This window comes from Chiloscyllium plagiosum, unplaced genomic scaffold (assembly GCF_037043375.1).
Source record: "Chiloscyllium plagiosum isolate Xiang-an unplaced genomic scaffold, Cpla_swu_hap1 HiC_scaffold_240, whole genome shotgun sequence".
Classification (NCBI taxonomy): Eukaryota; Metazoa; Chordata; class Chondrichthyes; order Orectolobiformes; family Hemiscylliidae; genus Chiloscyllium; species Chiloscyllium plagiosum.
The window spans coordinates 42,501-70,066 of NW_028270379.1; the positions used below are offsets into that span (position 1 = coordinate 42,501).

The 27,566-nt window shown below is 62.1% G+C and overlaps 1 protein-coding gene across 1 annotated transcript in view; it reads left to right on the plus strand.

Annotated features, from left to right (window-relative positions):
- LOC148133639 (neural cell adhesion molecule 2-like) overlaps window positions 1–27,566 on the plus strand; it is a gene marked incomplete at both ends in the record, with an annotated part of 72,917 nt that overhangs the window by 5,076 nt on the left and 40,275 nt on the right. The window contains one exon of the mRNA XM_087985773.1: window positions 1–194. This exon is cut by the window's left edge and continues 22 nt beyond it. Within this exon, the coding sequence (XP_087841899.1) occupies window positions 1–194 (194 nt within the window). The remainder of the gene's footprint in view (window positions 195–27,566) is intronic.

Genomic DNA, 27,566 nt, shown 5'->3' on the forward strand with positions numbered 1-27,566 from the left:
CTTTCAGTGGTACAAGCCAGATGGTGAACCGATTGAGGAGACAGGAGATGCCCAGTTTACAGTGACCTCAACAGAATACAGCTCCAAGCTGCAGATCCGCAACGCCAGGGAGAGCGACAGTGGAGTTTACGCATGTGAGGCTGAGGTGGACAGTGGGAACACAATGCGGGCCAGTGTGACAGTCACTGTCATCGGTGAGTTCAGCATAGGGTCCCGCTCCGACAGCACCACCCCCCCACACACCAACACACACACACACTCACACCCCAGTGTGACAGTCACTGTCATCGGTGAGCTCAGCATAGGGTCCCGCTCCGACAGCACCACCCCCCCACACACCAACACACACACACACACCCCACACCAACACACACACCCCACACCAACACACACACACACTCACACACAATCACACCAACACACACAACCCACACCAACCCACACCAACACACACATACACACACACACACCCCACACCAACACACACACACACCCCACACCAACACACACCAACACACACACACACACACTCACACCAACACTCACACCCCACACCAACACACACCAACACACACACACACTCACACCAACACACACACTCACACCAACACTCACACCCCACACCAACACACACCCCACACACACACACACTCACACCAACACACACACACCCCACACACACACACTCACACCAACACACACACACACTCACACCCACACACTCACACCAACACACACACACACTCACACCAACACACACCAACACACACACACACATACACACACACCCCACACCAACACACACCACACATACACACACACCCCACACCAACACACACCACACACACACACATATACACACACACCCCACACCAATACACACCAACACACACCAACACACACCCCACACCAACACACACCAACACACACACACACCCCACACCAACACACATACACACACCCCACACCAACACACACACACACACCCCACACCAACACACATACACACACACAACCCACACCAACACACACACACACCCCACACCAACACACACACACACACCCCACACCAACACACATACACACACACAACCCACACCAACACACACACACACCCCACACCAACACAGACCACAAACACACACATATACACTCACACCCCACACCAACCCACACCAACACACACCAACACACAGACACACACACACACACACACTCACACCAACACTCACACCCCACACCAACACACACCAACACACACACACACTCACACCAACACACACACACTCACACCAACACTCACACCCCACACCAACACACACCCCACACACACACACACTCACACCAACACACACACACCCCACACACACACACTCACACCAACACACACACACACTCACACCAACACACAGACCCCACACCAACACACACACATACACACAGACACATATACACTCACACCCCACACCAACCCACACCAACACACACCAACACACAGACACACACACACACACACACTCACACCAACACTCACACCCCACACCAACACACACCAACACACACACACACTCACACCAACACACACACACACTCACACCAACACTCACACCCCACACCAACACACACCCCACACACACACACACTCACACCAACACACACACACCCCACACACACACACTCACACCAACACACACACACACTCACACCAACACACAGACCCCACACCAACACACACACATACACACAGACACACACACACACACACTCCACACCAACACACACCAACACACACACACATACACACACACCCCACACCAACACACACCACACACACACACATATACACACACACCCCACACCAATACACACCAACACACACCAACACACACCCCACACCAACACACACCAACACACACACACACACCCCACACCAACACACACACACACACACACACAACCCACACCAACACACACACACACCCCACACCAACACACACCACACACACACACATATACACACACACCCCACACCAATACACACCAACACACACCAACACACACCCCACACCAACACACACCAACACACACACACACCCCACACCAACACACATACACACACACACACACAACCCACACCAACACACACACACAACCCACACCAACACACACACACACCCCACACCAACACAGACCAACACACACACACACCCCATACCACACACACCAACACACACACACACCCCACACCAACACACACACTCACACACGCTACACCAACATGCACCAACACACACCCCACACCAACACACACCAACACACACACATCCCACACCAACACACACACACACGCCACACCAACACACACCAGCACACACACACCCCACACCAACACACACACCCCACACGAACATACACACAAACACCCCGCCCCAACACACACCAACACACACACACACACACACAAACACACCCCACACCAACACACACCAACACACACACATCCCACACCAACACACACACACACGCCACATCAACACACACCAATACACACACACCCCACACCAACACACACACCCCACACGAACTACACACAAACACCCCGCCCCAACACACACCAACACACACACACACACACAAACACACACACACACCCCACACCAACACACACCAACACACACACCCCACACCAACACACACACACACACACAAACACACACACACACCCCACACCAACACACACCAACACACACACACCCCATACCAACACACACACACACACACAAACACACACACACACCCCACACCAACACACACCAACACACACACACCCCACACCAACACACACACACACACACAACCCACACCAACACACACACACACACACACACACACACACACACACACACACACACACACACACACCGGTCACAACCTCGGTCACATACTCGGACAGTGCCCACTCCCTCAGTCCTGACCCTGTGACAGTGCGGCCCTCCCTCAGTCCTGACCCTGTGACAGTGCGGCCCTCCCTCAGTCCTGTCCCTGTGACAGTGTCTCCCTCCCTCAGTCCTGTCCCTGTGACAGTGCCTCCCTCCCTCAGTCCTGTCCCTGTGACAGTGCCTCCCTCGCTCAGTCCTGTCCCTGTGACAGTGCCTCCCTCCCTCAGTCCTGTCCCTGTGACAGTGTCTCCCTCCCTCAGTCCTGTCCCTGTGACAGTGCCTCCCTCCCTCAGTCCTGTCCCTGTGACAGTGTCTCCCTCCCTCAGTCCTGTCCCTGTGACAGTGCCTCCCTCGCTCAGTCCTGTCCCTGTGACAGTGCCTCCCTCCCTCAGTCCTGTCCCTGTGACAGTGCCTCCCTCCCTCAGTCCTGTCCCTGTGACAGTGCGGCCCTCCCTCAGTCCTGTCCCTGTGACAGTGTCTCCTTCCCTCAGTCCTGTCCCTGTGACAGTGCGGCCCTCCCTCAGTCCTGTCCCTGTGACAGTGCCTCCCTCCCTCAGTCCAGTCCCTATGACAGTGCCTCCCTCCCTCAGTCCTGACCCTGTGACAGTGCCTCCCTCCCTCAGTCCTGTCCCTGTGACAGTGCGGCCCTCCCTCAGTCCTGTCCCTGTGACAGTGCGGCCCTCCCTCAGTCCTGACCCTGTGACAGTGCCTCCCTCCCTCAGTCCTGACCCTGTGACAGTGTCTACCTCCCTCAGTCCTGTCCCTGTGACAGTGTCTCCCTCCCTCAGTCCTGACCCTGTGACAGTGCCTCCCTCCCTCAGTCCTGACCCTGTGACAGTGTCTCCCTCCCTCAGTCCTGTCCCTGTGACAGTGCGGCCCTCCCTCAGTTCTGACCCAGTGACAGTGCGGCCCTCCCTCAGTCCTGACCCTGTGACAGTGTCTACCTCCCTCAGTCCTGTCCCTGTGACAGTGTCTCCCTCCCTCAGTCCTGACCCTGTGACAGTGCCTCCCTCCCTCAGTCCTGTCCCTGTGACAGTGCGGCCCTCCCTCAGTCCTGTCCCTGTGACAGTGCGGCCCTCCCTCAGTCCTGTCCCTGTGACAGTGCGGCCCTCCCTCAGTCCTGTCCCTGTGACAGTGTCCTACTCCCTCAGTCCTGACCCTGTGACAGTGCGGCCCTCCCTCAGTCCTGTCCCTGTGACAGTGTCTCCCTCCCTCAGTCCTGTCCCTGTGACAGTGCCTCCCTCCCTCAGTCCTGTCCCTGTGACAGTGTCCTACTCCCTCAGTCCTGACCCTGTGACAGTGCGGCCCTCCCTCAGTCCTGTCCCTGTGACAGTGCGGCCCTCCCTCAGTCCTGTCCCTGTGACAGTGCCTCCCTCCCTCAGTCCTGTCCCTGTGACAGTGTCTCACTCCCTCAGTCCTGACCCTGTGACAGTGTCTCCCTCCCTCAGTCCTGACCCTGTGACAGTGTCTCCCTCCCTCAGTCCTGACCCTGTGACAGTGTCTCCCTCCCTCAGTCCTGTCCCTGTGACAGTGCGGCCCTCCCTCAGTCCTGTCCCTGTGACCGTGCCTCCCTCCCTCAGTCCTGACCCTGTGACAGTGCCTCCCTCCCTCAGTCCTGTCCCTGTGACAGTGCCTCCCTCCCTCAGTCCTGACCCTGTGACAGTGCCTCCCTCCCTCAGTCCTGACCCTGTGACAGTGCCTCCCTCCCTCAGTCCTGTCCCTGTGACAGTGCCTCCCTCCCTCAGTCCTGACCCTGTGACAGTGCCTCCCTCCCTCAGTCCTGACCCTGTGACAGTGCCTCCCTCCCTCAATCCTGTCCCTGTGACAGTGCCTCCCTCCCTCAGTCCTGACCCTGTGACAGTGCCTCCCTCCCTCAGTCCTGTCCCTGTGACAGTGCGGCCCTCCCTCAGTCCTGACCCTGTGACAGTGTCTCCCTCCCTCAGTCCTGTCCCTGTGACAGTGCCTCCCTCCCTCAGTCCTGTCCCTGTGACAGTGCCTCCCTCCCTCAGTCCTGTCCCTGTGACAGTGCCTCCCTCCCTCAGTCCTGACCCTGTGACAGTGCGGCCCTCCCTCAGTCCTGACCCTGTGACAGTGCCTCCCTCCCTCAGTCCTGACCCTGTGACAGTGCCTCCCTCCCTCAGTCCTGTCCCTGTGACAGTGCGGCCCTCCCTCAGTCCTGTCCCTGTAACAGTGTCTCCCTCCCTCAGTCCTGACCCTGTGACAGTGCGGCCCTCCCTCAGTCCTGACCCTGTGACAGTGCGGCCCTCCCTCAGTCCTGTCCCTGTAACAGTGTCTCCCTCCCTCAGTCCTGACCCTGTGACAGTGCGGCCCTCCCTCAGTCCTGTCCCTGTAACAGTGTCTCCCTCCCTCAGTCCTGACCCTGTGACAGTGCGGCCCTCCCTCAGTCCTGTCCCTGTAACAGTGTCTCCCTCCCTCAGTCCTGACCCTGTGACAGTGCCTCCCTCCCTCAGTCCTGTCCCTGTGACAGTGCGGCCCTCCCTCAGTCCTGTCCCTGTAACAGTGTCTCCCTCCCTCAGTCCTGTCCCTGTGACAGTGCGGCCCTCCCTCAGTCCTGACCCTGTGACAGTGCGGCCCTCCCTCAGTCCTGTCCCTGTGACAGTGCCTCCCTCCCTCAGTCCTGTCCCTGTGACAGTGCCTCCCTCCCTCAGTCCTGTCCCTGTGACAGTGTCTCCCTCCCTCAGTCCTGACCCTGTGACAGTGCCTCCCTCCCTCAGTCCTGTCCCTGTGACAGTGCGGCCCTCCCTCAGTCCTGTCCCTGTAACAGTGTCTCCCTCCCTCAGTCCTGACCCTGTGACAGTGCGGCCCTCCCTCAGTCCTGACCCTGTGACAGTGTCTCCCTCCCTCAGTCCTGTCCCTGTGAGAGTGCGGCCCTCCCTCAGTCCTGTCCCTGTGACAGTGCCTCCCTCCCTCAGTCCTGTCCCTGTGACAGTGCCTCCCTCCCTCAGTCCTGTCCCTGTGACAGTGTCTCCCTCCCTCAGTCCTGGCCCTGTGACAGTGACTCCCTCCCTCAGTCCTGTCCCTGTGACAGTGTCTCCCTCCCTCAGTCCTGACCCTGTGACAGTGTCTCCCTCCCTCAGTCCTGTCCCTGTGACAGTGCCTCCCTCCCTCAGTCCTGTCCCTGTGACAGTGCGGCCCTCCCTCAGTCCTGACCCTGTGACAGTGTCTCCCTCCCTCAGTCCTGTCCCTGTGACAGTGCCTCCCTCCCTCAGTCCTGACCCTGTGACAGTGCCTCCCTCCCTCAGTCCTGACCCTGTGACAGTGTCTCCCTCCCTCAGTCCTGACCCTGTGACAGTGTCTCCCTCCCTCAGTCCTGACCCTGTGACAGTGCCTCCCTCCCTCAGTCCTGACCCTGAGACAGTGTCTCCCTCCCTCAGTCCTGCCCCTGTGACAGTGCGGCCCTCCCTCAGTCCTGACCCTGTGACAGTGTCTCCCTCCCTCAGTCCTGTCCCTGTGACAGTGCCTCCCTCCCTCAGTCCTGTCCCTGTGACAGTGCCTCCCTCCCTCAGTCCTGTCCCTGTGACAGTGCCTCCCTCCCTCAGTCCTGTCCCTGTGACAGTGCCTCCCTCCCTCAGTCCTGTCCCTGTGACAGTGTCTCCCTCCCTCAGTCCTGACCCTGTGACAGTGCCTCCCTCCCTCAGTCCTGACCCTGTGACAGTGCGGCCCTCCCTCAGTCCTGTCCCTGTGACAGTGCCTCCCTCCCTCAGTCCTGACCCTGTGACAGTGCCTCCCTCTCTCAGTCCTGTCCCTGTGACAGTGTCTCCCCCCCTCAGTCCTGTCCCTGTGACAGTGCCTCCCTCCCTCAGTCCTGACCCTGTGACAGTGCCTCCCTCCCTCAGTCCTGTCCCTGTGACAGTGCCTCCCTCCCTCAGTCCTGTCCCTGTGACAGTGTCTCCCTCCCTCAGTCCTGTCCCTGTGACAGTGCCTCCCTCTCTCAGTCCTGTCCCTGTGACAGTGTCTCCCTCCCTCAGTCCTGTCCCTGTGACAGTGTCTCCCCCCCTCAGTCCTGTCCCTGTGACAGTGCCTCCCTCCCTCAGTCCTGACCCTGTGACAGTGCCTCCCTCCCTCAGTCCTGTCCCTGTGACATTGCCTCCCTCCCTCAGTCCTGTCCCTGTGACAGTGTCTCCCTCCCTCAGTCCTGTCCCTGTGACAGTGCGGCCCTCCCTCAGTCCTGACCCTGTGACAGTGTCTCCCTCCCTCAGTCCTGACCCTGTGACAGTGCGGCCCTCCCTCAGTCCTGACCCTGTGACAGTGCCTCCCTCCCTCAGTCCTGACCCTGTGACAGTGCCTCCCTCCCTCAGTCCTGACCCTGTGACAGTGCGGCCCTCCCTCAGTCCTGACCCTGTGACAGTGTCTCCCTCCCTCAGTCCTGACCCTGTGACAGTGCGGCCCTCCCTCAGTCCTGACCCTGTGACAGTGCCTCCCTCCCTCAGTCCTGACCCTGTGACAGTGCCTCCCTCCCTCAGTCCTGACCCTGTGACAGTGCGGCCCTCCCTCAGTCCTGACCCTGTGACAGTGCCTCCCTCCCTCAGTCCTGTCCCTGTGACAGTGTCTCCCTCCCTCAGTCCTGTCCCTGTGACAGTGCCTCCCTCCCTCAGTCCTGTCTCTGTGACAGTGTCTCCCTCCCTCAGTCCTGACCCTGTGACAGTGCCTCCCTCCCTCAGTCCTGTCCCTGTGACAGTGTCTCCCCCCCTCAGTCCTGTCCCTGTGACAGTGTCTCCCCCCCTCAGTCCTGTCCCTGTGACAGTGCCTCCCTCCCTCAGTCCTGACCCTGTGACAGTGCCTCCCTCCCTCAGTCCTGACCCTGTGACAGTGCCTCCCTCCCTCAGTCCTGACCCTGTGACAGTGTCTCCCTCCCTCAGTCCTGACCCTGTGACAGTGTCTCCCTCCCTCAGTCCTGTCCCTGTGACAGTGCGGCCCTCCCTCAGTCCTGTCCCTGTGACAGTGCCTCCCTCCCTCAGTCCTGACCCTGTGACAGTGCCTCCCTCCCTCAGTCCTGTCCCTGTGACAGTGCCTCCCTCCCTCAGTCCTGACCCTGTGACAGTGCGGCCCTCCCTCAGTCCTGACCCTGTGACAGTGCCTCCCTCCCTCAGTCCTGTCCCTGTGACAGTGCCTCCCTCCCTCAGTCCTGACCCTGTGACAGTGTCTCCCTCCCTCAATCCTGACCGTGTGACAGTGCCTCCCTCCCTCAGTCCTGACCCTGTGACAGTGCCTCCCTCCCTCAGTCCTGACCCTGTGACAGTGAGGCCCTCCCTCAGTCCTGACCCTGTGACAGTGCGGCCCTCCCTCAGTCCTGACCCTGTGACAGTGCGGCCCTCCCTCAGTCCTGACCCTGTGACAGTGCCTCCCTCCCTCAGTTTTGTCCCTGTGACAGTGCCTCCCTCCCTCAGTCCTGACCCTGTGACAGTGTCTCCCTCCCTCAGTCCTGTCCCTGTGACAGTGCCTCCCTCCCTCAGTCCTGTCCCTGTGACAGTGCCTCCCTCCCTCAGTCCTGACCCTGTGACAGTGTCTCCCTCCCTCAGTCCTGTCCCTGTGACAGTGCGGCCCTCCCTCAGTCCTGTCCCTGTGACTGTGCCTCCCTCCCTCAGTCCTGTCCCTGTGACAGTGTCTCCCTCCCTCAGTCCTGTCCCTGTGACAGTGCGGACCTCCCTCAGTCCTGACCCTGTGACAGTGCGGCCCTCCCTCAGTCCTGACCCTGTGACAGTGCCTCCCTCCCTCAGTCCTGTCCCTGTGACAGTGCGGCCCTCCCTCAGTCCTGACCCTGTGACAGTGCGGCCCTCCCTCAGTCCTGACCCTGTGACAGTGTCTCCCTCCCTCAGTCCTGTCCCTGTGACAATGCGGCCCTCCCTCAGTCGTGTCCCTGTGACAGTGCGGCCCTCCCTCAGTCCTGTCCCTGTGACAGTGTCTCCCTCCCTCAGTCCTGTCCCTGTGACAGTGTCTCCCTCCCTCAGTCCTGACCCTGTGACAGTGCGGCCCTCCCTCAGTCCTGTCCCTGTGACAGTGCCTCCCTCCCTCAGTCCTGACCCTGTGACAGTGTCTCCCTCCCTCAATCCTGACCCTGTGACAGTGCCTCCCTCCCTCAGTCCTGTCCCTGTGACAGTGCCTCCCTCCCTCAGTCCTGTCCCTGTGACAGTGCCTCCCTCCCTCAGTCCTGACCCTGTGACAGTGCCTCCCTCCCTCAGTCCTGTCCCTGTGACAGTGCCTCCCTCCCTCAGTCCTGTCCCTGTGACAGTGCCTCCCTCCCTCAGTCCTGTCCCTGTGACAGTGTCTCCCTCCCTCAGTCCTGTCCCTGTGACAGTGCGGCCCTCCCTCAGTCCTGTCCCTGTGACAGTGCCTCCCTCCCTCAGTCCTGACCCTGTGACAGTGCCTCCCTCCCTCAGTCCTGACCCTGTGACAGTGCCTCCCTCCCTCAGTCCTGTCCCTGTGACAGTGCGGCCCTCCCTCAGTCCTGTCCCTGTGACAGTACCTTCCTCCCTCAGTCCTGTCCCTGTGACAGTGCCTCCCTCCCTCAGTCCTGTCCCTGTGACAATGCGGCCCTCCCTCAGTCGTGTCCCTGTGACAGTGTCTCCCTCCCTCAGTCCTGTCCCTGTGACAGTGTCTCCCTCCCTCAGTCCAGACCCTGTGACAGTGCGGCCCTCCCTCAGTCCTGTCGCTGTGACAGTGCCTCCCTCCCTCAGTCCTGACCCTGTGACAGTGTCTCCCTCCCTCAATCCTGACCCTGTGACAGTGCCTCCCTCCCTCAGTCCTGTCCCTGTGACAGTGCCTCCCTCCCTCAGTCCTGTCCCTGTGACAGTGCCTCCCTCCCTCAGTCCTGTCCCTGTGACAATGCGGCCCTCCCTCAGTCCTGACCCTGTGACAGTGTCTCCCTCCCTCAGTCCTGTCGCTGTGACAGTGCCTCCCTCCCTCAGTCCTGACCCTGTGACAGTGTCTCCCTCCCTCAGTCCTGACCCTGTGACAGTGCCTCCCTCCCTCAGTCCTGACCCTGTGACAGTGTCTCCCTCCCTCAATCCTGACCCTGTGACAGTGCCTCCCTCCCTCAGTCCTGTCCCTGTGACAGTGCCTCCCTCCCTCAGTCCTGTCCCTGTGACAGTGTCTCCCTCCCTCAGTCCTGTCCCTGTGACAGTGCCTCCCTCCCTCAGTCCTGACCCTGTGACAGTGTCTCCCTCCCTCAATCCTGACCCTGTGACAGTGCCTCCCTCCCTCAGTCCTGTCCCTGTGACAGTGCCTCCCTCCCTCAGTCCTGTCCCTGTGACAGTGTCTCCCTCCCTCAGTCCTGTCCCTGTGACAGTGCGGCCCTCCCTCAGTCCTGACCCTGTGACAGTGTCTCCCTCCCTCAGTCCTGTCCCTGTGACAGTGTCTCCCTCCCTCAGTCCTGTCCCTGTGACAGTGCCTCCCTCCCTCAGTCCTGTCCCTGTGACAGTGTCTCCCTCCCTCAGTCCTGTCCCTGTGACAGTGTCTCCCTCCCTCAGTCCTGACCCTGTGACAGTGCGGCCCTCCCTCAGTCCTGTCGCTGTGACAGTGCCTCCCTCCCTCAGTCCTGACCCTGTGACAGTGTCTCCCTCCCTCAATCCTGACCCTGTGACAGTGCCTCCCTCCCTCAGTCCTGTCCCTGTGACAGTGCCTCCCTCCCTCAGTCCTGTCCCTGTGACAGTGCCTCCCTCCCTCAGTCCTGACCCTGTGACAGTGCCTCCCTCCCTCAGTCCTGTCCCTGTGACAGTGCCTCCCTCCCTCAGTCCTGACCCTGTGACAGTGCCTCCCTCCCTCAGTCCTGTCCCTGTGACAGTGCCTCCCTCCCTCAGTCCTGTCCCTGTGACAGTGCGGCCCTCCCTCAGTCCTGTCCCTGTGACAGTGTCTCCCTCCCTCAGTCCTGTCCCTGTGACAGTGCGGCCCTCCCTCAGTCCTGTCCCTGTGACAGTGCGGCCATCCCTCAGTCCTGACCCTGTGACAGTGTCTCCCTCCCTCAGTCCTGTCCCTGTGACAGTGCGGCCCTCCCTCAGTCCTGTCCCTGTGACAGTGCCTCCCTCCCTCAGTCCTGTCCCTGTGACAGTGCCTCCCTCCCTCAATCCTGTCCCTGTGACAGTGCGGCCCTCCCTCAGTCCTGACCCTGTGACAGTGCGGCCCTCCCTCAGTCCTGACCCTGTGACAGTGTCTCCCTCCCTCAGTCCTGTCCCTGTGACAGTGCGGCCCTCCCTCAGTCCTGTCCCTGTGACAGTGCCTCCCTCCCTCAGTCCTGACCCTGTGACAGTGCCTCCCTCCCTCAATCCTGACCCTGTGACAGTGCCTCCCTCCCTCAGTCCTGACCCTGTGACAGTGTCTCCCTCCCTCAGTCCTATCCCTGTGACAGTGCCTCCCTCCCTCAGTCCTGACCCTGTGACAGTGCGGCCCTCCCTCAGTCCTGTCCCTGTGACAGTGCGGCCTTCCCTCATTCCTGACCCTGTGACAGTGTCTCCCTCCCTCAGTCCTGTCCCTGTGACAGTGTCTCCCTCCCTCAGTCCTGACCCTGTGACAGTGCGGCCTTCCCTCATTCCTGACCCTGTGACAGTGTCTCCCTCCCTCAGTCCTGTCCGTGTGACAGTGCCTCCCTCCCTCAATCCTGTCCCTGTGACAGTGCGGCCCTCCCTCAGTCCTGACCCTGTGACAGTGCCTCCCTCCCTCAGTCCTGTCCCTGTGACAGTGCGGCCCTCCCTCAGTCCTGTCCCTGTGACAGTGCCTCCCTCCCTCAGTCCTGTCCCTGTGACAGTGCCTCCCTCCCTCAGTCCTGGCCCTGTGACAGTGTCTCCCTCCCTCAGTCCTGTCCCTGTGACAGTGCGGCCCTCCCTCAGTCCTGTCCCTGTGACTGTGCCTCCCTCCCTCAGTCCTGTCCCTGTGACAGTGTCTCCCTCCCTCAGTCCTGTCCCTGTGACAGTGCGGACCTCCCTCAGTCCTGACCCTGTGACAGTGCGGCCCTCCCTCAGTCCTGACCCTGTGACAATGCCTCCCTCCCTCAGTCCTGTCCCTGTGACAGTGCGGCCCTCCCTCAGTCCTGACCCTGTGACAGTGCCTCCCTCCCTCAGTCCTGTCCCTGTGACAGTGCGGCCCTCCCTCAGTCCTGACCCTGTGACAGTGCAGCCCTCCCTCAGTCCTGTCCCTGTGACAGTGCCTCCCTCCCTCAGTCCTGACCCTGTGACAGTGCCTCCCTCCCTCAGTCCTGTCCCTGTGACAGTGCCTCCCTACCTCAGTCCTGACCCTGTGACAGTGCCTCCCTCCCTCAGTCCTGTCCCTGTGACAGTGCCTCCCTCCCTCAGTCCTGTCCCTGTGACAGTGTCTCCGTCCCTCAGTCCTGACCCTGTGACAGTGCGGCCCTCCCTCAGTCCTGACCCTGTGACAGTGCCTCCCTCCCTCAGTCCTGACCCTGTGACAGTGCGGCCCTCCCTCAGTCCTGTCCCTGTGACAGTGTCTCCCTCCCTCAGTCCTGTCCCTATGACAGTGCGGCCCTCCCTCAGTCCTGTCCCTGTGACAGTGCCTCCCTCCCTCAGTCCTGACCCTGTGACAGTGTCTCCCTCCCTCAGTCCTGACCCTGTGACAGTGCCTCCCTCCCTCAGTCCTGTCCCTGTGACAGTGCCTCCCTCCCTCAGTCCTGTCCCTGTGACAGTCCCTCCCTCCCTCAGTCCTCTCCCTGTGACAGTGCCTCCCTCCCTCAGTCCTGTCCCTGTGACAGTGCCTCCCTCCCTCAGTTCTGTCCCTGTGACAGTGCCTCCCTCCCTCAGTCCTGACCCTGTGACAGTGCCTCCCTCCCTCAGTCCTGTCCCTGTGACAGTGCCTCCCTCCCTCAGTCCTGACCCTGTGACAGTGCCTCCCTCCCTCAGTCCTGTCCCTGTGACAGTGCCTCCCTCCCTCAGTCCTGTCCCTGTGACAGTGCGGCCCTCCCTCAGTCCTGTCCCTGTGAAAGTGCGGCCATCCCTCAGTCCTGACCCTGTGACAGTGCGGCCCTCCCTCAGTCCTGTCCCTGTGACAGTGCGGCCCTCCCTCAGTCCTGTCCCTGTGACAGTGCCTCCCTCCCTCAGTCCTGTCCCTGTGACAGTGCCTCCCTCCCTCAGTCCTGTCCCTGTGACAGTGTCTCCCTCCCTCAGTCCTGTCCCTGTGACAGTGTCTCCCTCCCTCAATCCTGTCCCTGTGACAGTGCGGCCCTCCCTCAGTCCTGACCCTGTGACAGTGCCTCCCTCTCTCAGTCCTGACCCTGTGACAGTGCCTCCCTCCCTCAGTCCTGTCCCTGTGACAGTGCCTCCCTCCCTCAGTCCTGTCCCTGTGACAGTGTCTCCCTCCCTCAGTCCTGTCCCTGTGACAGTGTCTCCCTCCCTCAATCCTGTCCCTGTGACCGTGCGGCCCTCCCTCAGTCCTGACCCTGTGACAGTGCCTCCCTCCCTCAGTCCTGACCCTGTGACAGTGCCTCCCTCCCTCAGTCCTGTCCCTGTGACAGTGCCTCCCTCCCTCAGTCCTGTCCCTGTGACAGTGTCTCCCTCCCTCAGTCCTGTCCCTGTGACAGTGTCTCCCTCCCTCAATCCTGTCCCTGTGACAGTGCGGCCCTCCCTCAGTCCTGACCCTGTGACAGTGCCTCCCTCCCTCAGTCCTGTCCCTGTGACAGTGTCTCCCTCCCTCAGTCCTGTCCCTGTGACAGTGCGGCCCTCCCTCAGTCCTGACCCTGTGACAGTGTCTCCCTCCCTCAGTCCTGACCCTGTGACAGTGTCTCCCTCCCTCAATCCTGTCCCTGTGACAGTGCGGCCCTCCCTCAGTCCTGTCCCTGTGACAGTGCCTCCCTCCCTCAGTCCTGACCCTGTGACAGTGCCTCCCTCCCTCAGTCCTGACCCTGTGACAGTGCCTCCCTCCCTCAGTCCTGTCCCTGTGACAGTGTCTCCCTCCCTCAGTCCTGTCCCTGTGACAGTGCCTCCCTCCCTCAGTCCTGTCCCTGTGACAGTGCCTCCCTCCCTCAGTCCTGACCCTGTGACAGTGTCTCCCTCCCTCAGTCCTGTCCCTGTGACAGTGCGGCCCTCCCTCAGTCCTGTCCCTGTGACTGTGCCTCCCTCCCTCAGTCCTGTCCCTGTGACAGTGCGGCCCTCCCTCAGTCCTGACCCTGTGACAGTGTCTCCCTCCCTCAGTCCTGACCCTGTGACAGTGTCTCCCTCCCTCAATCCTGTCCCTGTGACAGTGCGGCCCTCCCTCAGTCCTGTCCCTGTGACAGTGCCTCCCTCCCTCAGTCCTGACCCTGTGACAGTGCCTCCCTCCCTCAGTCCTGACCCTGTGACAGTGTCTCCCTCCCTCAGTCCTGTCCCTGTGACAGTGCGGCCCTCCCTCAGTCCTGTCCCTGTGACTGTGCCTCCCTCCCTCAGTCCTGTCCCTGTGACAGTGTCTCCCTCCCTCAGTCCTGTCCCTGTGACAGTGCCTCCCTCCCTCAGTCCTGACCCTGTGACAGTGTCTCCCTCCCTCAGTCCTGTCCCTGTGACAGTGCGGCCCTCCCTCAGTCCTGTCCCTGTGACTGTGCCTCCCTCCCTCAGTCCTGTCCCTGTGACAGTGTCTCCCTCCCTCAGTCCTGTCCCTGTGACAGTGCGGACCTCCCTCAGTCCTGACCCTGTGACAGTGCGGCCCTCCCTCAGTCCTGACCCTGTGACAGTGCCTCCCTCCCTCAGTCCTGTCCCTGTGACAGTGCCTCCCTCCCTCAGTCCTGTCCCTGTGACAATGCGGCCCTCCCTCAGTCGTGTCCCTGTGACAGTGCGGCCCTCCCTCAGTCCTGTCCCTGTGACAGTGTCTCCCTCCCTCAGTCCTGACCTTGTGACAGTGCGGCCCTCCCTCAGTCCTGTCCCTGTGACAGTGCCTCCCTCCCTCAGTCCTGACCCTGTGACAGTGTCTCCCTCCCTCAATCCTGACCCTGTGACAGTGCCTCCCTCCCTCAATCCTGTCCCTGTGACAGTGCCTCCCTCCCTCAGTCCTGTCCCTGTGACAGTGCCTCCCTCCCTCAGTCCTGACCCTGTGACAGTGCCTCCCTCCCTCAGTCCTGTCCCTGTGACAGTGCCTCCCTACCTCAGTCCTGACCCTGTGACAGTGCGGCCCTCCCTCAGTCCTGTCCCTGTGACAGTGCCTCCCTCCCTCAGTCCTGTCCCTGTGACAGTGCCTCCCTCCCTCAGTCCTGTCCCTGTGACAGAGTCTCCGTCCCTCAGTCCAGACCCTGTGACAGTGCGGCCCTCCCTCAGTCCTGACCCTGTGACAGTGCCTCCCTCCCTCAGTCCTGACCCTGTGACAGTGCGGCCCTCCCTCAGTCCTGTCCCTGTGACAGTGTCTCCCTCCCTCAGTCCTGTCCCTATGACAATGCGGCCCTCCCTCAGTCCTGTCCCTGTGACAGTGCCTCCCTCCCTCAGTCCTGACCCTGTGACAGTGTCTCCCTTCCTCAGTCCTGTCCCTGTTACAGTGCCTCCCTCCCTCAGTCCTGTCCCTGTGACAGTGCGGCCCTCCCTCAGTCCTGACCCTGTGACAGTGCCTCCCTCCCTCAGTCCTGTCCCTGTGACAGTGCCTCCCTCCCTCAGTCCTGTCCCTGTGACAGTGCCTCCCTCCCTCAGTCCTGACCCTGTGACAGTGTCTCCCTCCCTCAGTCCTGTCCCTGTGACAGTGCGGCCCTCCCTCAGTCCTGTCCCTGTGACTGTGCCTCCCTCCCTCAGTCCTGTCCCTGTGACAGTGTCTCCCTCCCTCAGTCCTGTCCCTGTGACAGTGCGGACCTCCCTCAGTCCTGACCCTGTGACAGTGCGGCCCTCCCTCAGTCCTGACCCTGTGACAGTGCCTCCCTCCCTCAGTCCTGTCCCTGTGACAGTGCGGCCCTCCCTCAGTCCTGACCCTGTGACAGTGTCTCCCTCCCTCAGTGCTGTCCCTGTGACAGTGCGGCCCTCCCTCAGTCCTGTCCCTGTGACTGTGCCTCCCTCCCTCAGTCCTGTCCCTGTGACAGTGTCTCCCTCCCTCAGTCCTGTCCCTGTGACAGTGCGGACCTCCCTCAGTCCTGACCCTGTGACAGTGCGGCCCTCCCTCAGTCCTGACCCTGTGACAGTGCCTCCCTCCCTCTGTCCTGTCCCTGTGACAGTGCCTCCCTCCCTCAGTCCTGTCCCTGTGACAATGCGGCCCTCCCTCAGTCGTGTCCCTGTGACAGTGCGGCCCTCCCTCAGTCCTGTCCCTGTGACAGTGTCTCCCTCCCTCAGTCCTGACCCTGTGACAGTGCGGCCCTCCCTCAGTCCTGTCCCTGTGACAGTGCCTCCCTCCCTCAGTCCTGACCCTGTGACAGTGTCTCCCTCCCTCAATCCTGACCCTGTGACAGTGCCTCCCTCCCTCAATCCTGTCCCTGTGACAGTGCCTCCCTCCCTCAGTCCTGTCCCTGTGACAGTGCCTCCCTCCCTCAGTCCTGACCCTGTGACAGTGCCTCCCTCCCTCAGTCCTGTCCCTGTGACAGTGCCTCCCTACCTCAGTCCTGACCCTGTGACAGTGCGGCCCTCCCTCAGTCCTGTCCCTGTGACAGTGCCTCCCTCCCTCAGTCCTGTCCCTGTGACAGTGCCTCCCTCCCTCAGTCCTGTCCCTGTGACAGTGTCTCCGTCCCTCAGTCCTGACCCTGTGACAGTGCGGCCCTCCCACAGTCCTGACCCTGTGACAGTGCCTCCCTCCCTCAGTCCTGACCCTGTGACAGTGCGGCCCTCCCTCAGTCCTGTCCCTGTGACAGTGTCTCCCTCCCTCAGTCCTGTCCCTATGACAGTGCGGCCCTCCCTCAGTCCTGTCCCTGTGACAGTGCCTCCCTCCCTCAGTCCTGACCCTGTGACAGTGTCTCCCTCCCTCAGTCCTGTCCCTGTGACAGTGCCTCCCTCCCTCAGTCCTGTCCCTGTGACAGTGTCTCCCTCCCTCAGTCCTGTCCCTGTGACAGTGCCTCCCTCCCTCAGTCCTGTCCCTGTGACAGTGCCTCCCTCCCTCAGTCCTGTCCCTGTGACAGTGCCTCCCTCCCTCAGTCCTGTCCCTGTGACAGTGCGGCCCTCCCTCAGTCCTGTCCCTGTGACAGTGCCTCCCTCCCTCAGTCCTGACCCTGTGACACTGTCTCCCTCCCTCAATCCTGACCCTGTGACAGTGCCTCCCTCCCTCAGTCCTGTCCCTGTGACAGTGCCTCCCTCCCTCAGTCCTGTCCCTGTGACAGTGCCTCCCTCCCTCAGTCCTGACCCTGAGACAGTGCCTCCCTCCCTCAGTCCTGTCCCTGTGACAGTGTCTCCCTCCCTCAGTCCTGACCCTGTGACAGTGCCTCCCTCCCTCAGTCCTGACCCTGTGACAGTGCCTCCCTCCCTCAGTCCTGTCCCTGTGACAGTGCCTCCCTCCCTCAGTCCTGACCCTGTGACAGTGCCTCCCTCCCTCAGTCCTGACCCTGTGACAGTGCCTCCCTCCCTCAGTCCTGTCCCTGTGACAGTGCGGCCCTCCCTCAGTCCTGTCCCTGTGACAGTGTCTCACTCCCTCAGTCCTGATCCTGTGACAGTGTCTCCCTCCCTCAGTCCTGACCCTGTGACAGTGTCTCCCTCCCTCAGTCCTGTCCCTGTGACAGTGTCTCCCTCCCTCAGTCCTGTCCCTGTGACAGTGCGGCCCTCCCTCAGTCCTGACCCTGTGACAGTGCGGCCCTCCCTCAGTCCTGTCCCTGTGACAGTGTCTCCCTCCCTCAGTCCTGTCCCTGTGACAGTGCGGCCCTCCCTCAGTCCTGACCCTGTGACAGTGTCTCCCTCCCTCAGTCCTGACCCTGTGACAGTGCGGCCCTCCCTCAGTCCTGACCCTGTGACAGTGCGGCCCTCCCTCAGTCCTGTCCCTGTGACAGTGCGGCCCTCCCTCAGTCCTGTCCCTGTGACAGTGCCTCCCTCCCTCAGTCCTGACCCTGTGACAGTGCGGCCCTCCCTCAGTCCTGTCCCTGTGACAATGCCTCCCTCCCTCAGTCCTGTCCCTGTGACAGTGCGGCCCTCCCTCAGTCCTGTCCCTGTGACAGTGCGGCCCTCCCTCAGTCCTGACCCTGTGACAGTGCCTCCCTCCCTCAGTCCTGACCCTGTGACAGTGTCTCCCTCCCTCAGTCCTGTCCCTGTGACAGTGCGGCCCTCCCTCAGTCCTGTCCCTGTGACAGTGTCCTACTCCCTCAGTCCTGACCCTGTGACAGTGCGGCCCTCCCTCAGTCCTGTCCCTGTGACAGTGTCGTCCTCCCTCAGTCCTGACCCTGTGACAGTGTCTCCCTCCCTCAGTCCTGACCCTGTGACAGTGTCTCCCTCCCTCAGTCCTGTCCCTGTGACAGTGCGGCCCTCCCTCAGTCCTGTCCCTGTGACAGTGTCCTACTCCCTCAGTCCTGACCCTGTGACAGTGCGGCCCTCCCTCAGTCCTGTCCCTGTGACAGTGTCGTCCTCCCTCAGTCCTGTCCCTGTGACAGTGTCTCCCTCCCTCAGTGCTGACCCTGTGACAGAGTCTCCCTCCCTCAGTCCTATTCCTGTGACAGTGCCTCCCTCCCTCAGTCCTATCCCTGTGACAGTGCCTCCCTCCCTCAGTCCTGACCCTGTGACAGTGCCTTCCTCCCTCAGTCCTGTCCCTGTGACAGTGCCTCCCTCCCTCAGTCCTGACCCTGTGACAGTGCCTTCCTCCCTCAGTCCTGTCCCTGTGACAGTGCCTCCCTACCTCAGTCCTGACCCTGTGACAGTGCGGCCCTCCCTCAGTCCTGTCCCTGTGACAGTGCCTCCCTCCCTCAATCCTGTCCCTGTGACAGTGCCTCCCTCCCTCAGTCCTGTCCCTGTGACAGTGCCTCCCTCCCTCAGTCCTGACCCTGTGACAGTGTCTCCCTCCCTCAGTCCTGTCCCTGTGACAGTGCCTCCCTCCCTCAATCCTGTCCCTGTGACAGTGCCTCCCTCCCTCAGTCCTGTCCCTGTGACAGTGCCTCCCTCCCTCAGTCCTGACCCTGTGACAATGCGGTCCTCCCTCAGTCCTGTCCCTGTGACAGTGCGGACCTCCCTCAGTCCTGACCCTGTGACAGTGCGGCCCTCCCTCAGTCCTGACCCTGTGACAGTGCCTCCCTCCCTCAGTCCTGTCCCTGTGACAGTGCGGCCCTCCCTCTGTCCTGACCCTGTGACAGTCCGGCCCTCCCTCAGTCCTGTCCCTGTGACAGTGCCTCCCTCCCTCAGTCCTGTCCCTGTGACAGTGCCTCCCTCCCTCAGTCCTGTCCCTGTGACAATGCGGCCCTCCCTCAGTCCTGTCCCTGTGACAGTGTCTCCCTCCCTCAGTCCTGTCCCTGTGACAGTGCGGCCCTCCCTCAGTCCTGTCCCTGTGACAGTGTCTCCCTCCCTCAGTCCTGTCCCTGTGACAGTGTCTCCCTCCCTCAGTCCTGTCCCTGTGACAATGCCTCCCTCCCTCAGTCCTGACCCTATGACAGTGCGGCCCTCCCTCAGTCCTGTCCCTGTGACAGTGCGGCCCTCCCTCAGTCCTGTCCCTGTGACAGTGCCTCCCTCCCTCAGTCCTGACCCTGTGACAGTGCGGCCCTCCCTCAGTCCTGACCCTGTGACAGTGCCTCCCTCCCTCAGTCCTGACCCTGTGACAGTTTCTCCCTCCCTCAATCCTGACCCTGTGACAGTGTCTCCCTCCCTCAGTCCTGTCCCTGTGACAGTGCCTCCCTCCCTCAGTCCTGACCCTGTGACAGTTTCTCCCTCCCTCAATCCTGACCCTGTGACAGTGTCTACCTCCCTCAGTCCTGACCCTGTGACAGTGCCTCCCTCCCTCAGTCCTGACCCTGTGACAGTTTCTCCCTCCCTCAATCCTGACCCTGTGACAGTGCCTCCCTCCCTCAGTCCTGTCCCTGTGACAGTGCCTCCCTCCCTCAATCCTGACCCTGTGACAGTGCCTCCCTCCCTCAGTCCTGTCCCTGTGACAGTGCCTCCCTCCCTCAGTCCTGACCCTGTGACAGTGCCTCCCTCCCTCAGTCCTGTCCCTGTGACAGTGCCTCCCTCCCTCAGTCCTGTCCCTGTGACAGTGCCTCCCTCCCTCAGTCCTGACCCTGTGACAGTGTCTCCCTCCCTCAGTCCTGTCCCTGTGACAGTGCCTCCCTCCCTCAGTCCTGACCCTGTGACAGTGCCTCCCTCCCTCAGTCCTGTCCCTGTGACAGTGCCTCCCTCCCTCAGTCCTGACCCTGTGACAGTGCGGCCCTCCCTCAGTCCTGACCCTGTGACAGTGCGGCCCTCCCTCAGTCCTGTCCCTGTGACAGTGCCTCCCTCCCTCAGTCCTGACCCTGTGACAGTGCCTCCCTCCCTCAGTCCGGTCCCTGTGACAGTGCGGCCCTCCCTCAGTCCTGACCCTGTGACAGTGCCTCCCTCCCTCAGTCCTGACCCTGTGACAGTGCCTCCCTCCCTCAGTCCTGTCCCTGTGACAGTGTCTCCCTCCCTCAGTCCTGTCCCTGTGACAGTGCCTCCCTCCCTCAGTCCTGACCCTGTGACAGTGTCTCCCTCCCTCAGTCCTGACCCTGTGACATTGTCTCCCTCCCTCAGTCCAGACCCTGTGACAGTTCCTCCCTCCCTCAGTCCTGACCCTGTGACAGTGTCTCCCTCCCTCAGTCCTGTCCCTGTGACAGTGCGGCCCTCCCTCAGTCCTGACCCTGTGACAGTGTCTCCCTCCCTCAGTCCTGACCCTGTGACAGTGTCTCCCTCCCTCAGTCCTGTCCCTGTGACAGTGCGGCCCTCCCTCAGTCCTGTCCCTGTGACAGTGTCTCCCTCCCTGAGTCCTGACCCTGTGACAGTGTCTCCCTCCCTCAGTCCTGTCCCTGTGACAGTGCCTCCCTCCCTCAGTCCTGTCCCTGTGACAGTGCCTCCCTCCCTCAGTCCTGTCCCTGTGACAGTGTCTCCCTCCCTCAGTCCTGTCCCTGTGACAGTGCCTCCCTCCCTCAGTCCTGACCCTCTGACAGTGTCTCCCTCCCTCAGTCCTGTCCCTGTGACAGTGCCTCCCTCCCTCAGTCCTGTCCCTGTGACAGTGCCTCCCTCCCTCAGTCCTGTCCCTGTGACAGTGCCCCCCTCCCTCAGTCCTGACCCTGTGACAGTGCCTCCCTCCCTCAGTCCTGACCCTGTGACAGTGCCTCCCTCCCTCAGTCCTGTCCCTGTGACAGTGCCCCCCTCCCTCAGTCCTGACCCTGTGACAGTGCCTCCCTCCCTCAGTCCTGACCCTGTGACAGTGTCTCCCTCCCTCAGTCCTGACCCTGTGACAGTGCCTCCCTCCCTCAGTCCTGTCCCTGTGACAGTGCCTCCCTCCCTCAGTCCTGTCCCTGTGACAGTGCGGCCCTCCCTCAGTCCTGTCCCTGTGACAGTGCCTCCCTCCCTCAGTCCTGACACTGTGACAGTGCCTCCCTCCCTCAGTCCTGACCCTGTGACAGTGTCTCCCTCCCTCAGTCCTGACCCTGTGACAGTGCCTCCCTCCCTCAGTCCTGTCCCTGTGACAGTGCCTCCCTCCCTCAGTCCTGTCCCTGTGACAGTGCCTCCCTCCCTCAGTCCTGACCCTGTGACAGAGCCTCCCTCCCTCAGTCCTGTCCCTGTGACAGTGCGGCCCTCCCTCAGTCCTGACCCTGTGACAGTGCCTCCCTCCCTCAGTCCTGTCCCTGTGACAGTGCTTCCCTCCCTCAGTCCTGTCCCTGTGACAGTGCCTCCCTCCCTCAGTCCTGTCCTTGTGACAGTGCGGCCCTCCCTCAGTCCTGACCCTGTGACAGTGCCTCCCTCCCTCAGTCCTGTCCCTGTGACAGTGCCTCCCTCCCTCAGTCCTGTCCCTGTGACAGTGCCTCCCTCCCTCAGTCCTGTCCCTGTGACAGTGCGGCCCTCCCTCAGTCCTGTCCCTGTGACAGTGCGGCCCTCCCTCAGTCCTGTCCCTGTGACAGTGCCTCCCTCCCTCAGTCCTCTCCCTGTGACAGTGTGGCCCTCCCTCAGTCCTGACCCTGTGACAGTGTCTCCCTCCCTCAGTCCTGACCCTGTGACAGTGCCTCCCTCCCTCAGTCCTGTCCCTGTGACAGTGCCTCCCTCCCTCAGTCCTGACCCTGTGACAGTGCGGCCCTCCCTCAGTCCTGTCCCTTTGACAGTGTCTCCCTCCCTCAGTCCAGACCCTGTGACAGTGTCTCCCTCCCTCAGTCCTGACCCTGTGACAGTGTCTCCCTCCCTCAGTCCTGTCCCTGTGACAGTGTCTCCCTCCCTCAGTCCTGACCCTGTGACAGTGCCTCCCTCCCTCAGTCCTGTCCCTGTGACAGTGCGGCCCTCCCTCAGTCCTGTCCCTGTAACAGTGCCTCCCTCCCTCAGTCCTGACCCTGTGACAGTGTCTCCCTCCCTCAGTCCTGACCCTGTGACAGTGCCTCCCTCCCTCAGTCCTGACCCTGTGACAGTGCGGCCCTCCCTCAGTCCTGTCCCTGTGACAGTGCCTCCCTCCCTCAGTCCTGTCCCTGTGACAGTGCCTCCCTCCCTCAGTCCTGACCCTGTGACAGTGCCTCCCTCCCTCAGTCCTGTCCCTGTGACAGTGCCTCCCTCCCTCAGTCCTGTCCCTGTGACAGTGCGGCCCTCCCTCAGTCCTGACCCTGTGACAGTGCGGCCCTCCCTCAGTCCTGACCCTGTGACAGTGTCTCCCTCCCTCAGTCCTGTCCCTGTGACAGTGCCTCCCTCCCTCAGTCCTGTCCCTGTGACAGTGTCTCCCTCCCTCAGTCCTGTCCCTGTGACAGTGCAGCCCTCCCTCAGTCCTGTCCCTGTGACAGTGCCTCCCTCCCTCAGTCATGACCCTGTGACAGTGCCTCCCTCCTTCAGTCCTGACCCTGTGAAAGTGCGGCCCTCCCTCAGTCCTGTCCCTGTGACAGTGTGGCCCTCCCTCAGTCCTGTCCCTGTGACAGTGCCTCCCTCCCTCAGTCCTGACCCTGTGACAGTGCCTCCCTCCCTCAGTCCTGACCCTGTGACAGTGTCTCCCTCCCTCAGTCCTGACCCTGTGACAGTGCCCCCCTCCCTCAGTCCTGTCCCTGTGACAGTGTCTCCCTCCCTCAGTCCTGTCCCTGTGACAGTGCCCCCCTCCCTCAGTCCTGTCCCTGTGACAGTGCCTCCCTCCCTCAGTCCTGTCCCTGTGACAGTGCGGCCCTCCCTCAGTCCTGTCCCTGTGACAGTGCGGCCCTCCCTCAGTCCTGTCCCTGTGACAGTGTCTCCCTCCCTCAGTCCTGTCCCTGTGACAGTGCCTCCCTCCCTCAGTCCTGACCCTGTGACAGTGCCTCCCTCCCTCAGTCCTGTCCCTGTGACAGTGCGGCCCTACCTCAGTCCTGACCCTGTGACATTGCCTCCCTCCCTCAGTCCTGTCCCTGTGACAGTGCGGCCCTCCCTCAGTTCTGTCCCTGTGACAGTGCGGCCCTCCCTCAGTCCTGACCCTGTGACATTGCCTCCCTCCCTCAGTCCTGACCCTGTGACAGTGCCTCCCTCCCTCAGTCCTGTCCCTGTGACAGTGCGGCCCTCCCTCAGTCCTGACCCTGTGACATTGCCTCCCTCCCTCAGTCCTGACCCTGTGACAGTGCCTCCCTCCCTCAGTCCTGTCCCTGTGACAGTGCCTCCCTCCCTCAGTCCTGACCCTGTGACAGTGTCTCCCTCCCTCAGTCCTGTCCCTGTGACAGTGCCTCCCTCCCTCAGTCCTGTCCCTGTGACAGTGTCTCCCTCCCTCAGTCCTGTCCCTGTGACATTGCCTCCCTCCCTCAGTCCTGTCCCTGTGACAGTGCCTCCCTCCCTCAGTCCTGACCCTGTGACAGTGTCTCCCTCCCTCAGTCCTGTCCCTGTGACAGTGCCTCCCTCTCTCAGTCCCGACCCTGTGACAGTGCCTCCCTCCCTCAGTCCTGTCCCTGTGACAGTGCGGCCCTCCCTCAGTCCTGACCCTGTGACAGTGCCTCCCTCCCTCAGTCCTGTCCCTGTGACAGTGCGGCCCTCCCTCAGTCCTGACCCTGTGACAGTGCCTCCCTCCCTCAGTCCTGTCCCTGTGACAGTGTCTCCCTCCCTCAGTCCTGTCCTTGTGACAGTGCCGCCCTCCCTCAGTCCTGACCCTGTGACAGTGCGGCCCTCCCTCAGTCCTGACCCTGTGACAGTGCGGCCCTCCCTCAGTCCTGACCCTGTGACATTGTCTCCCTCCGTCAATCCTGACCCTGTGACAGTGCGGCCCTCCCTCAGTCCTGTCCCTGTGACAGTGCCTCCCTCCCTCTGTCCTGACCCTGTGACAGTGTAATCCTCCCTCAGTCCTGTCCCTGTGACAGTGCGGCCCTCCCTCAGTCCTGTCCCTGTGACAGTGCCTCCCTCCCTCAGTCCTGACCCTGTGACAGTGCCTCCCTCCCTCAGTCCTGTCCCTGTGACAGTGCGGCCCTCCCTCAGTCCTGTCCCTGTGACAGTGCGGCCCTCCCTCAGTCCTGTCCCTGTGACAGTGCCTCCCTCCCTCAGTCCTGTCCCTGTGACCGTGTCTCCCTCCCTCAGTCCTATCCCTGTGACAGTGCCTCCCTCCCTCAGTCCTGTCCCTGTGACAGTGCGGCCCTCCCTCAGTCCTGTCCCTGTGACAGTGTCTCCCTCCCTCAGTCCTGACCCTGTGACAGTGTCTCCCTCCCTCAGTCCTGACCCTGTGACAGTGCCTCCCTCCCTCAGTCCTGTCCCTGTGACAGTGTCTCCCTCCCTCAGTCCTGACCCTGTGACAGTGTCTCCCTCCCTCAGTCCTGACCCTGTGACAGTGCCTCCCTCCCTCAGTCCTGTCCCTGTGACAGTGTCTCCCTCCCTCAGTCCTGTCCCTGTGACAGTACCTCCCTCCCTCAGTCCTGTCCCTGTGACAGTGCCTCCCTCCCTCAGTCCTGTCCCTGTGACAGTGCGGCCCTCCCTCAGTCCTGACCCTGTGACAGTGCGGCCCTCCCTCAGTCCTGTCCCTGTGACAGTGTCTCCCTCCCTCAGTCCTGTCCCTGTGACAGTGCCTCCCTCCCTCAGTCCTGTCCCTGTGACAGTGCGGCCCTCCCTCAGTCCTGTCCCTGTGACAGTGCGGCCCTCCCTCAGTCCTGTCCCTGTGACAGTGCCTCCCTCCCTCAGTCCTGTCCCTGTGACAGTGTCTCCCTCCCTCAGTCCTGTCCCTGTGACAGTGCGGCCCTCCCTCAGTCCTGACCCTGTGACAGTGCCTCCCTCCCTCAGTCCTGTCCCTGTGACAGTGCGGCCCTCCCTCAGTCCTGTCCCTGTGACAGTGCGGCCCTCCCTCAGTCCTGTCCCTGTGACAGTGCGGCCCTCCCTCAGTCCTGACCCTGTGACAGTGTCTCCCTCCCTCAGTCCTGACCCTGTGACAGTGCCTCCCTCCCTCAATCCTGTCCCTGTGACAGTGTCTCCCTCCCTCAGTCCTGTCCCTGTGACAGTGTCTCCCTCCCTCAGTCCTGACCCTGTGACAGTGCGGCCCTCCCTCAGTCCTGTCCCTGTGACAGTGTCTCCCTCCCTCAGTCCTGTCCCTGTGACAGTGCCTCCCTCCCTCAGTCCTGTCCCTGTGACAGTGCGGCCCTCCCTCAGTCCTGTCCCTGTGACAGTGCGGCCCTCCCTCAGTCCTGTCCCTGTGACAGTGCCTCCCTCCCTCAGTCCTGTCCCTGTGACAGTGTCTCCCTCCCTCAGTCCTGTCCCTGTGACAGTGCCTCCCTCCCTCAGTCCTGACTCTGTGATAGTGCCTCCCTCCCTCAGTCCTGACCCTGTGACAGTGACTCCATCCCTCAGTCCTGTCCCTGTGACAGTGCCCCCCTCCCTCAGTCCTGTCCCTGTGACAGTGTCTCCCTCCCTCAGTCCTGTCCCTGTGACAGTGCCTCCCTCCCTCAGTCCTGTCCCTGTGACAGTGTCTCCCTCCCTCAGTCCTGTCCCTGTGACAGTGCGGCCCTCCCTCAGTCCTGACCCTGTGACAGTGCCTCCCTCCCTCAGTCCTGACCCTGTGACAGTGCCTCCCTCCCTCAGTCCTGACCCTGTGACAGTGTCTCCCTCCCTCAGTCCTGACCCTGTGACAGTGCGGCCTTCCCTCAGTCCTGACCCTGTGACAGTGCCTCCCTCCCTCAGTCCTGACCCTGTGACAGTGCGGCCCTCCCTCAGTCCTGTCCCTGTGACAGTGCCTCCCTCCCTCAGTCCTGACCCTGTGACAGTGCCTCCCTCCCTCAGTCCTGTCCCTGTGACAGTGTCTCCCTCCCTCAGTCCTGACCCTGTGACAGTGCGGCCCTCCCTCAGTCCTGTCCCTGTGACAGTGCCTGCCTCTCTCTGTCCTGTCCCTGTGACAGTGTCTCCCTCTCTCAGTCCTGACCCTGTGACAGTGCGGCCCTCCCTCAGTCCTGTCCCTGTGACAGTGCCTCCCTCCCTCAGTCCTGACCCTGTGACAGTGCCTCCCTCCCTCAGTCCTGACCCTGTGACAGTGCCTCCCTCCCTCAGTCCTGTCCCTGTGACAGTGTCTCCCTCCCTCAGTCCTGACCCTGTGACAGTGCCTCCCTCCCTCAGTCCTGTCCCTGTGACAGTGCGGCCCTCCCTCAGTCCTGACCCTGTGACAGTGCGGCCCTCCCTCAGTCCTGACCCTGTGACAGTGCCTCCCTCCCTCAGTCCTGTCCCTGTGACAGTGCCTCCCTCCCTCAGTCCTGACCCTGTGACAGTGTCTCCCTCCCTCAGTCCGGTCCCTGTGACAGTGCGGCCCTCCCTCAGTCCTGTCCCTGTGACAGTGTCTCCCTCCCTCAGTCCTGTCCCTGTGACAGTGCGGCCCTCCCTCAGTCCTGTCCCTGTGACAGTGTCTCCCTCCCTCAGTCCTGTCCCTGTGACAGTGCGGCCCTCCCTCAGTCCTGTCCCTGTGACAGTGTCTCCCTCCCTCAGTCCTGACCCTGTGACAGTGCCTCCCTCCCTCAGTCCTGTCCCTGTGACAGTGCCTCCCTCCCTCAGTCCTGACCCTGTGACAGTGCCTCCCTCCCTCAGTCCTGTCCCTGTGACAGTGCGGCCCTCCCTCAGTCCTGTCCCTGTGACAGTGTCTCCCTCCCTCAGTCCTGTCCCTGTGACAGTGTCTCCCTCCCTCAGTCCTGTCCCTGTGACAGTGTCTCCCTCCCTCAGTCCTGACCCTGTGACAGTGCCTCCCTCCCTCAGTCCTGTCCCTGTGAGAGTGCCTCCCTCCCTCAGTCCTGTCCCTGTGACAGTGCCTCCCTCCCTCAGTCCTGTCCCTGTGACAGTGCGGCCCTCCCTCAGTCCTGTCCCTGTGACAGTGCCTCCCTCCCTCAGTCCTGTCCCTGTGACAGTGCCTCCCTCCCTCAGTCCTGTCCCTGTGACAGTGCCTCCCTCCCTCAGTCCTGTCCCTGTGACAGTGTCTCCCTCCCTCAGTCCTGTCCCTGTGACAGTGCGGCCCTCCCTCAGTCCTGTCCCTGTGACAGTGCCTCCCTCCCTCAGTCATGACACTGTGACAGTGCCTCCCTCCCTCAGTCCTGACCCTGTGAAAGTGCGGCCCTCCCTCAGTCCTGTCCCTGTGACAGTGCGGCCCTCCCTCAGTCCTGTCCCTGTGACAGTGCCTCCCTCCCTCAGTCCTGACCCTGTGACAGTGTCTCCCTCCCTCAGTCCTGACCCTGTG